This window comes from Haliotis rubra, unplaced genomic scaffold, assembly GCF_003918875.1.
Source record: "Haliotis rubra isolate DU_JTF1 unplaced genomic scaffold, ASM391887v1 Scf1115, whole genome shotgun sequence".
NCBI lineage: Eukaryota > Metazoa > Mollusca > Gastropoda > Lepetellida > Haliotidae > Haliotis > Haliotis rubra.
Genome location: NW_025765021.1, coordinates 247997 through 260194, shown reverse-complemented (window position 1 = coordinate 260194; position 12198 = coordinate 247997). Strand labels below are relative to the sequence as shown.

Here is a 12198-nt window from a genome sequence, read left to right as displayed (position 1 = left end):
AAGCACCGTGTGCCTCGAAGATGTTGTCACGGTAATATTGCCCAGTGACACATCCGTGAAGGACATGGAAAGATGTTCTGCCAGTCACGGTGATCCAACACCACGCCATGACTGATCCACCCTCAAAACAATGGTTCTGTGTAAAGTTAACCGCATGAAAAGTTCGTCTTCACCACACTCTGTTGCGCCTCTCAAGGAAGTACATAGTAAACCTTGATTCATTCGAAAACGGGGCGGTGATGTAGCCTATAGCGTTCACTCGTCATGCTAAAGACCCGGGTTCGATTCCTAACATGTGTACAATGTGTGAAGCCCATTTCTGACTTTGAACCAATTTCACCTCCACTCTGTTGGTACAACGTGCACATGATATTACATGTAATGCAGTCTCCACAAACGTAACTGTACTTCCAAGTACCTGGCTCGAAGATTAACTTTCTTTATATTTACATAAGGTGATTAAAAAGATGGAATTAATACCACGTGGAGTCTCTTAAACTCAAAACTATTAGCTTGATGTTTTGCAATCTTATAAACAAGCAGGCTCCTGTCTGCTAAAACATTTGTCTTGTACACCATAATCCCAAAAATATTTAAATATTCAAAATTCAAAATATCTGTGTTAAGACTGGGGGTGATACATTCAGACAAGAAGTGGGAATGAGCACCACGGGCACCAGTTGTTCCCCTGTTTTTGTTGATCTGGTTCTTCATGCGTGAGTGGGTGAGTATGGTTTTACGCCGCTTTGTCTGGGATACCAGCAATATGACGGCGGAGGACACTAGAAATGGGCTTCACACATTGCACAAATATGGGATATCGAACCCGGGTCTTCGATGTGATGAGTGAACGCTTTAACCACGATGCTACCCGTCCCCCCATGGATACTGAGGGACCCTTCATCGGGTGTATAAGAATCGGGTTGACTACTGGGATTAGCAGATTTAACCCAAGGGAACCTATTGACAAAGCGCTCTCACTGGACACAAGACTACATGGTAAAGATCTTCACTAACCTATGAGGCGTAAGAGGCGAGTAACGGGATTGGGTGGTCAGGCTCACTAAATTGGTTGACAGATGTCATCGTCTCCCAGCTGCGTAGATAGATGCTCATGCTGTTGATCACTGGATTGTCTGGTCCAGACTCGATTATTTACAGACTTCCGCCATATAGCTGTAATATTGCTGAGTTGGGCGTAAAACTAAATCCACTCACTACATGGTACAGTTTCCCTTTATGCTGAGCAGTATTTTTGAGTTTGGAACGTTGTGTGACTCTTTCTGAAAAGTTGATTGATAAAGATTGTGTCAAATGTACCTTCCTACAACACAAAATGTAGACGTAACACAGATGTTCGTCTTTATAATTATGTGTTATGAAATATGAAACAAATCAATAAAATACTCTTTATTACACATAAACTTATTCACAACTTGATTTCCTGTGCGAAATTAGCATGTGAAAAGAACAATGGGCAAACGTATGTCACGAAGGGATGTAAAGGTCACCAGATAAAGGATGCTCGGCAGAATGTGTGGTTACAATCTATATATTTCATGACATTTCATTTTATGAATGGCACCAACATTGAGCTGATGTCAAACGATGTGAAAATAATATGTATGAGTGTGAAATACCTACTTATAAATACTTACATACCTACACCTAGACTCTTCGAAGAAGCATCGAAGAACTGCCAAAGGTTCGTTCGCCATCCCCCTTATATGTTTATTTAGTTTCAATATATATATTCTTGATATTGTTACTTAGTTGGGATTTTTGAAAATAATGAGAAAATATAAAATCCATTTTGAAAGAAGGATATCTCTTGAATCCCTAGTCGTTATTTCACAAATAAAAAGATCGATACTCAACTGAGATGAATCTTCAGATTATTATGTTTCACTTTTCGTGAACTCCTGGTTTCATTTCTACTGGATAGTGATTCATAGACATATGCTCATAATAATCAACTCTGCTTCTACCTGAGATTTCCTTCAAATTGGAAAAGGTTTTGTCGCTTTTGTCTAACACTAGAAACTCCACACTAAGACAGTTTTGCTTTCTATTTCACTTCATTTCGTTACCTAAAGGGTTGATTGTTTTCACGTTGAGAATAATACGTAATTGAGTGAGTTAGTTACGTTTTACGGCGCTTTTAGCAATATTCCAGCAATATGAACGTGGGGACACAAAAAATAGGCTTCACACATTGTGCCCATGAGGGGAATCGAACCCGGGCCTTCGGTATAACCACTAGGCTGCCCCATCGGCCCAGAGAATAATACAATACCCCTTGTAAAACCCGTTGTAAAACGTAAGTACCTGATGAAACACCTTAAGTCTGAGATTGAAACTAATTGTCTTTGTCCATCACAACACACTGACAGACATCTTTCCACAGTCTCTCTTCGTCGCCCCTGTACTTCTCAATGTCGAAGATGTATCTCTCCTCCACAACGTTCAGTAAGGTTGGAGGGATGTCACCTCGTCTCACGTCCTCAAACAACACCAGAACAATGCTCCCTGCGGGCATTCTAGAAGACGAATACACAGCACGGTTGACAATGAAGTGGCACCACTGATCCTCAAGAAATGATTGGCTGAGAGCAAAAATTACATTCCAGCTGGAGTCTATACCGTCGATGATATCTTCAGCAATTTGTCCTCCAGGGACGGTGTCTCTGTCCTTGATGAACAACTTCAGTCCATTCTGGTTCTCCAGGATATTTCTAACAGTGTGACATATATACCTGTAGTCGTTCTCACTGTATGCGATGTAAGCATCATTAGGAAAATCCTTTCTTTTCAGTACTTTCTTTGTTGTCTTAAAACCAAACATCCGTAAGACAATGTTTATAAGAAGCGTTCTTCGTCGATGAATGACAAATAATGCAATGGTCACCAACACAATAACAGCATAACAAACAACGCTGATGGAAAGCCAAAAGCCCCCAACGCATTGCTTCCATATTTCATCGTAATGTTCATGTATGTAGGACGTATTTGTCACTGCTCCGTCGTCCTTGGCACATGCAGAGTCCCTTGCCCTTGTCTTCACATTTGTCTTAAACAACCACACGATGAAGTCCAACGTTTTACATCCGCACGACAGGAGATTGCCATTAAGGTCTAAAGAGAGGTTGTTCTTGGTGGCTAGTTCATCGAGCTGTTTCATTTCCGTTAATGAAAGTGCAGCGATTGAGTTGGAGCTGAGGTCAAGGTAACCCAGGTGTGGCGTTGTGGATAGGTCAAAAGGTATGGCTGAGAATCTGTTGTTTGACAAAATGATGGACTTCAGTGGAGCTCCTTGGAAGGTGGGAACACTAAGCAGTCGAAGATTGTTCGAGCTCACGTCCAGTGTATGTAAGTTAGGTAGATATGATAAGCCATGTTGCACTTTAGATAATGCCTCTCCCAGGTCAAGATTGGTATCGGACATAATCAGGGTATTAAGCATAGGGAAGTTGGCTAAAAAGCTCGACGATATTCCCGCACAGTTATTACCGGATATGTCTAAATATGTAAGGTTAGTAAGCCCACTGACTGTACTGATGAACCCGTCTAGACCCGCATATGTCAGAGACACATAGGTCAGGGACGTAGCATTGTACATAGTTATATTAGCGAAACAGCCAAAGTTCTTACCACTAATGGCCAAAGACACCAGTCTTTCTGGAACGGTAAGGCCTAATGTCGGGATTGAGATACCACATACCTCTACAATTTTCTGTTTGGTAGATTCCTGTGTTTTGCTGTAGGTATCTGACAAATTGAGGGATACAAGATTTGGCATTAGGGATATTTCAAACAATATTTTAGGATCTCCGAACCAATCATTGCCAGAAAAGTCAATAAACTTAATGCAGGACGCAAATATAGACTGGTCATTAATAACTGAACTGTCAAACCATAACAGTTTACAGTTGATCATTTCAAATCTCTCCACGCAGACATCTTTCAGATTTGCTACGATATCTTTACCTAATATTCGCTGATTCATTAATCCTATTTTAAGATTAAACAATTGAAAGATATGATTAATTTTGATGGAAGTTATGTTTTTTCCTCTGAGGCCATACATTGCAGATACTGCTTCAGTGGGAGTTAATGTAATTGCATTTGACAGGATCAGATTCTTTACTGACCCAAGGTACCGAAAAGCATCTGGTTGTATTCTGGTGAGAGGGCACAGATGAAGATCAAGTGTTTCTATCTGCACACTGTACTGAAATGATTGGAAGGTATCATTATATATAAATGAAAGTTTGCACTGGCTAAATCCAAATAGAAGGCGCTTCAAACTTGTAAGCTTTGAAAATCCTGGTCCAAAGGTGGTGTAGGTGAAAGTGTCAATTTTCAGGTCTTGAAGACGCTTGAGCTTCTCAAAGGCCTTTTCGGGATACGATCCTTTGTCTCGAGGGTCGTTGTTGTGAAGGTGAAGGATCTGAAGCTCCTGTAGAGGTTGGAATACATCATCTGGGTAGGTGCTGGAATCAAGCCTCAACTGGTTGTCATTTAGATAGAGTTCTTGTAAATCAGCAGTTTCCTGAAACGCCCCTTCGTCAAGTCGTATTATTTTATTAAACGATAGGTCCAGATATTTTAGGTTCGGCAAATGTAGGAATCTCTTTACAAGGAGTGAAATGCTGTTATGGCTCATATCTAAACGTGTTGTGTTCCGGGGAAGATTTTCGGGGACACTTTCCAAGTTTCTGTTCCTACAATCCACAAATGTTCCATGATGAAGTAGATCAGGAGACTGGATGCAGCCAATTGTTGATTCGGCAGAGAATGATTCATGGATCAAGACAAACACCATCATCAACACCCATGGGTCGCACATGTTTCTACAGTGTTTCAGCATCTGGTGGTTGGAACACATGTATATCTGAATAAATAATAACACAAAATAACATTTCTTAACATGTTTGTTAAGTTCTTACATGCTGAAAATTAAAGTTGCTAAGTAGGTTAACTCTTAGATTTTGTCAGTTAAACTCTTCCAAACAGCAAGAATATAATAAATTAAAAGACAAAAAACAAATCTTAGAACAAATATAGACTACTAACATCCTTTGCAACAGCGTTTCTGTTTGTAGCACATCTGTCTTGAGAGACTCGTTGAGTGAACTATTACTGAAAACTAAAATCTCTAATCGTTTTGGAAACCCTTAATTAATCCTAAGTACCCCTTGGAGTTAAAGTACTGTAAAAATATTGTCCTCCTGAGAGGGTACGTAAGTCCACAAACATTCAAAGTAAATTAAAACTCTCCTCTATTTTTAATCGTAGAATATGTGTCTTCTTAAATGTATGGCTAGATCTGTCTCAGTTGCTAACGGCTGAAGGGATGATGTAAATCCAGCTAGGGTCCATGCAGGTAGCAAATGTACTGTAAGTCCCCATGGTCCCTAGTATGGTGATCTACCTTCAGTCGTTGGCAACCTATAGCCTGTGTTTTCATTGACTTGTCATTTCTAGTTAAAATGTTTTAGATTTAATTACTAGTTTTAAATGGATATCTGCGATACACCTGTAGTTTTACTGTTCTTCGTCAACAGGCTTCTATTTTCTAATTTATTGATCTATAATAAAATTATTAATTGTTCTCGTCACGATGTGGCTGAAATATTGCCGATGTGACGATAAATATTAACTCACTCACTCACTCACTCACTGAGTATCTCTTGCCTTTATAAAGAGAAAATTGTCAGTTTTGGGTTTATTGATGTAACAGGATTTGGGAGTGTTGGGTGGGGGTGGTGGGGTGTGTGTGTGTGTGGGGTGGTGGTTGTGGTGGTGGTGTCAATTATCTGTACACAATACAGCATCGGGTATGACCAAAGTTCTTGACAAGAGCTTGACAAGAGTGACCCATTGCAGATACAAGATGGTTGTGGGAATTCATTCCAGATCTGGACCATGTTAGCATGTTCCTGTGGCAAAAATGCGGCCCATGGATTGTGGAATTGATCGGTTACAATTTGTTTTACCATGCATGTCCTTCAGTGAAGTGATAAAGGAACGGAGTGACGTGGGGATTGAAGTTCGTCAGGGTACCGCACGCCTGTCAAACTACCATAGATGACCATTCAAGGTCTCCAGTAATACGCATTGATGCCTCGCTACCAGTGTGCTAAATAGTGTCCAAATTTTGCTAACCAGTCGGGCTAGCTATGCCTGAAAGTTGCTACCCAACAAAATAATTCACTAGCCCGAAATTTGAATGTAGACACGGGTTTCATAATTAAGCTGCTAATATGATGAACAATTTTTATCAGGCCATAATCTTGCATGATTTAAAAGTGTATTATAACTTAACAAGTCAAAAAAAAGTGATATATTTAGAAAATGACCCCAGGATAATTAGTGTGGAAATTTAATGGCCCGATTGGATGTTTACTAGCCACGGGCTAGCGGTCCAGTGGCTATTTCGCACACTGCTCGCTACACTTCCACTACTGACGCTTCCACCACCGACGGCAGAACCTTGAAGCTTCCACTGGTCCGACGAAAGTCGATTTCTATTATTCAAAAGTGTCGATTTTGGCCATGTTTGATTTTCTGAGTAAAATATATTTTTTCGTTCATTTTGCGTTTAGATCTGGATATTCCTTGAAGGTCAATATATCCAGATAGTAAGTTAAATTGATGTTTAGATACGCTCCTTTGCTATAATTAGCGGTAACTTATTGATACTATGAACAATATGGTGTTTTGCGATACCTTTTGCCCTGTGTATATGTTAATAACGTATTACTATGCTAATGTTAATTAGAAGAAGTTTAAAATAAGAAAGAAACAAACACAAGAATGATTTTGATGCGTTGCATCAGTACATAGGCAAATTCTTTGTAAATCAGATTAAATTTACAATATAATATCGTCCGAAAAAATTTCACTAACACTGGCAATATGAACAGCATGAACAAATTAGTTTCCTGTTTTTCATGTTAAACTATGTAGTGCGGTTAATTCCCTTACGCGTTGAATTTGATAAACAGTGACATCCTTAGTAACAGCAGCCTATTCAGACGGACACTACTTTAAGTTGCATTCCGCTTGTAATGAATCGACACGTCGGCCTTGTCTTCCTCTATGTATTGCCGTAAACTTTCAAATAAATGTCGTGCATTTCGGGGAGTAAGTAAAATACATCTGGACAACTATCAACATATATATCATGGTATAAACCATTTTATTTAAATGTGGTAATATGTAATTTCTATACAATTTATATTTCAAGGTTCAAATGAAACTAAAAATGACCAACTAGCATTAGAAATAAAAGAGATTACCGAACTTGTAGACCTAATGTGGCATATACATATACTTTTGCTAAGACTAAGAAACAAGCATCAAGGATAGTAAAGCTTTGAAGAATTTTGACTTTGTGACGTGGCGGCAAAATCCCTAAGTGTTACTTGAATGGTATCGCTATAACGACTTGTGTGCCAAGCCCACATGAAGAGCAAAACTACCGCATTAGGCAATATTTGGAGAAATGTCATTGAATATTCATGTAATCGTCCACCGGAAGAAAGCTCAGGAACGTTAGCTAGATTCAGTTGTTGGCCTTCCTTCCTGCTATTTAGACGTTTCTAAAGCTCAGTTGACTTGTAAATCAAAGTGAAAATTTTTCAAAATTAAGATAATTTTTAAAGTTAAGTTTGGAATTGTAAAGTGATGCAACATATACAAATTTAAGCTTGTCACGTGTTAATAAAATTGTTATGACTTGTGTCAAGTATCTAAGATATGAGACACATGTGGCAATTAAAATCATAGTAACCACACTTACTCACTTTCTTGTGTTGAAAGATTTAACGAGCGCTTCACGTACTTCGCACACGGTTCTATATCTAATCTTCAATGTATTTATCTTGTTTGTTGGAAGACTAGTCCTGTTGGGGATATGGGGGTCAGACAGGGGATTAGAATGCTACGTGACCATGCAGACTGGACCATTAACTGTGTCATTATGTTACCTTCATGTAAAATACTTTAATTTCATTGGTCAATGACACTTTAAGAAGTTTCCGTGTCACCCGTCCCAGGAGGGTGACAACTGGAAAAATATTTCGTATGAAACGTATGACGTCATCATATGACGCATGCAGTGCACGGAGTTGGAAATACGTTCGATTTTCTGTTTTTCAGTTCACTATGTACACATTTATTTTACCGACTTTCACTGCTTCATTTAAAGTATTTTATACAGTGAATCGATTGCACACTCAACTTCAACATAATTAATAAATTTTATAGCAGTTTTGAGCTTGTCAGAATATGTTTCACTGATTTTATTCCATAGAGATGCCTATTTCGGGCTCGATTTTACAACATCAAGGTGGTACTTTCTGGTCATTGAGTCTGAAGAAAGACTTCCTTGTCAGTGTTATCGAACTTCTCTTTTCTTCCTGGATTGACTTTTGAGACGACACCTACTTGCTTTGTTTTGTTTACAATCTAATAGTCTTTGTGGTAAGGAACTGCCAATGCTCGAATTGTGCAGTAAGGCACACTGTCGGGACTAACAAGACGTCTCCCCCCGATCTTTCTCTAAACTATAGAAGTTGAACACATTTGCAATCAAAGTTTCAATGTCCGGACTTATTATGTGTGTGTGTGTGCACGTGGCAATCAATGCTGTGAAAATGTGATATGGAATCTTGTGACAAGACTGATTGACTGACTGAGTTTGGTTTTTCGCCGCTTTTTAGCAATATTCCAGCAACATCACGGCGGGGGGACACCAGAAATGGGCTTCACACATTGTACCCATGTGGGGATTCGAACCCGGGTCTTCGGCGTGACGAGCCAACGCTTTAACCACTAGGCTACCCCACCGCCCTCTTGTGACAAGAATTAAAGTGTGAAATATACTGCGAAGAAAACCCAGATAATTCCCATTTTACCCATATCATTAATTTTGTAAATTTCATGACAATATATAAAATATATTATTAGTACAGAAAATATGATATTAGCAGACAGTAGTATGGAGAGAACCCCTTATTTGCATACTGTAGCTTGCATCGGAAAAAATAAATTTGTACTCAGATGAAACTTCAAGGTGTAATTTTTTGAACGATTTTCTCTCCTGTAAACTTATCTTTCTCGGAAGAACTTACCAATAATGTCAAAGAGTAAAAGCTGGAAAAGGTGGTTATTGAATGTTTAACAAAATAATGTTACTTGGTTTTAAATTGATAAAATGAAGCCCCAAACCCTTTTATTTCTATTGCCGTGAGTACCTCCAGGAATCTTCCTTGTAGTGCCTTCATGAATCTTCCTTGATATAAGCATTACACAAAATTAAGAAAAATGTAATTAGTTATTCATATACTTAAAACTACTAATTCAGACCCATTTCTATTAACGGTTTCAGGGTGGTATGATCAAGATTATTGGTTATGAAGGCAAGGTCTATAACTCATCCTGTACATTCAGTTAGTCTATACATTAATCATCCATAATGGGTGATCTGTCAGCTTTTCACTAAAATTACTCATTTTTTATCAAGGTAATGCTCCTTCGTAAGAGGTCTTTGCCCTGGGGTAGTTTACTTATTAATAAATGTGCTCGAGATGGTCCTCACCGAATTGCCTCCAAGCCCAGGATATGCAATTCATAACCTGAGTCGTCAAGCAGAACGAGGCCATGTCCGAAAGAAAAGGGGAACGCATGACACACGCAGGAGGATCGCAAAGTTTTATAACTATCCAGGATTGACTAAGTCATCCTTTACATAGGGCAGCGACAATGTTGGTTTTTCAACATGTTAGTTACATATATTCTTTGGTTGTTCCCTCTTCGGTTTTTAAGCGATATTATCACGGATATATCATCGATTTCGAGTGTTTGTATTTGAACCTCAATAAAACATTGAAAGACATCCGCGTCTCGGAGTTTAACTAATACAATTATTGATCACAGTGGTGTAGCTTAAACATTGTGAACAACGAGAACGCGCTACCTCTCGCCTCTTGGAAATACTTGAAATAATGTACATACTGATACTACCACCTGTTTAATTATTGAAAACAGTTATCTCGATGTGGTTAGTATAAATATACATGACGAATTTTTGCAAACACACACTAAACAACAAGACACACACACACACACACACACACACACACACACACACACACACGCACACACGAAACAACAAGACACGAAACAATACACACACACAACAACAATTTCACACAAATCAACAATTTCACACAAGAAACAACAACACATACACTCAAAACAACACACATACACACAAAACAACAATTACACAAAACCCCAACAATTACACACACGAAACAACACATACACACAAAACAACAACACACACAACAACACACACTAAACAACACACATACACACAAGCAACATACGCAAAACAACAATTACACACACGAAACAACACTTACACACACGAAACAACAGCACATACACACACAACAACAACAACAACACACAAAACAACAATCACACACACGAAACAACAAAACATTCACAAAACGACATAAAATACTATACACAACAACACACAAACACACACAACACACGAAACAACAACACATACACACACATAACAACACACACAACACACGAAACAACACATACACAAAACATAAAATACTAAACACAACAACACACAAACACACACAACACACGAAACAACAACAACATAAAATACTATACACAACAACACACAAACACACACAACACACGAAACAACAACACATTCACAAAATAACATAAAATACTATACACAACAACACACAAACACACACAACACACGAAACAACAACACATACACACATAACAACACACACAACACATACACAAAACAACATAAAATACTATACACAACAACACACAAACACACACACATGCATAACAACAAACAATCATAATACACACATACAGACACACACGCATAATGACAATACTTACATAGATGTTACTGCAACTGTGTATCTGGAGAGACTACATCCACGGTCAAGATGTCTGCACGGAGAGGGGATGTATGTATCTTCACTCACGACATCCTGTTTCCATCTGTCAAAGTTCACGAAGATAATTATAAGTAGCATGACTCACTAGAGCGTGTAACTATTACAGTTCATTTCTATGCTTTCGTGCAGGAAATATCGGCGTTTCCTCAAAACTCTTAAAAACCCCAAATCATTATTACCAATCCATTTTAATGGTTGAATGATGGGTTGGGGTGTCAGAGGCGGGGCAAGTAGTATCGCACGTAGCATTTTCCTTGAAAAAAATCGGATAAGGAATATTACTTGCATGATTCATCATGATTTGACATGCCTTCCAAACACAAATTTAATGAACACAAGGAATGTCGCCCTGGTTTTGATGATCCGAAGGATAATTCACATGGGGTACGCACTGCACACGCCCAACCGGAAGCTTAATTGTTGGTAGTAACCGCAATGTATTTTGTCGAGTTGGATATTGAAAGATTTACGTCTTAAACAGATATAATACCAGATGCGCGAACGCCCACCGTCCTAAAACATGCATAGGGAAATTAGTCAGTGTAATAGGAAGTTTACACTGTCTGTTGTCTGAAATCCACAACCATTAATATTTTTTTCACAAAACAAATCCATGGGACCGTGTAAACATAAATCCATGGGAGTTTATCAGCCAGTGATAAACTCAGTGATAAATTGTACGGATACATTGATAAACTTAATAAAAAATGTTTATCAGTCAAATGTTTATTAATGTTAGAATTTCGCTGCAATTTTAAACCACAACATGACCATGCATTTACACACAATATACAGTGGTTGTCTTCTAAATTTACTGTATAACTGACCAGCTGCAATTTTAGTAAATTTTACATTTGCCCTTTCCACAATGCAAACTTAGCTTTCGCTGCATATTCACTGACGACTTTCATTGAGATTGTGAATATCCGAACATGTCTCTGGGTAAAATATTCTTTGCAGATGTGAACATAAGGAATATCAGCAATTAGATAATAAATGTGAAGTTTCGAACAGATATGTGGGTAAATTATATACTCTGTGGTTGTTGCGAACGTAAAGGATATCAGAAAACAATTACTATTTATGAAATACCGTGAAATACATAACACACAAGACAATAGCATCATTCAGAAGACATAACTCATGCGTTTATGGGTACAGTGTAGATGAC

At 38.4% G+C, this 12198-nt stretch overlaps 1 protein-coding gene across 1 annotated transcript; it reads right to left on the bottom strand.

Annotated features, from left to right (window-relative positions):
* Positions 1-1395: 1395 nt before the first annotated feature.
* Positions 1396-11057, bottom strand: LOC124289057 (toll-like receptor 4). The gene is made up of 2 exons (XM_046725652.1): positions 10966-11057; positions 1396-4870 (listed from the first exon to the last, which is right to left on the bottom strand). Exon 2 carries the CDS (start codon positions 4868-4870, stop codon positions 2360-2362), a length of 2511 nt encoding a protein of 836 aa, XP_046581608.1. The 5' UTR covers positions 10966-11057; the 3' UTR covers positions 1396-2359.
* Between the last annotated feature and the right edge of the window lie 1141 nt (positions 11058-12198).

Coding starts and splice junctions, on each gene's coding strand:
- LOC124289057 (XM_046725652.1), bottom strand. CDS start 4,870: ATGCTGAAACACTGTAGAAACATGTGCGACCCATGGGTGTTGATGATG.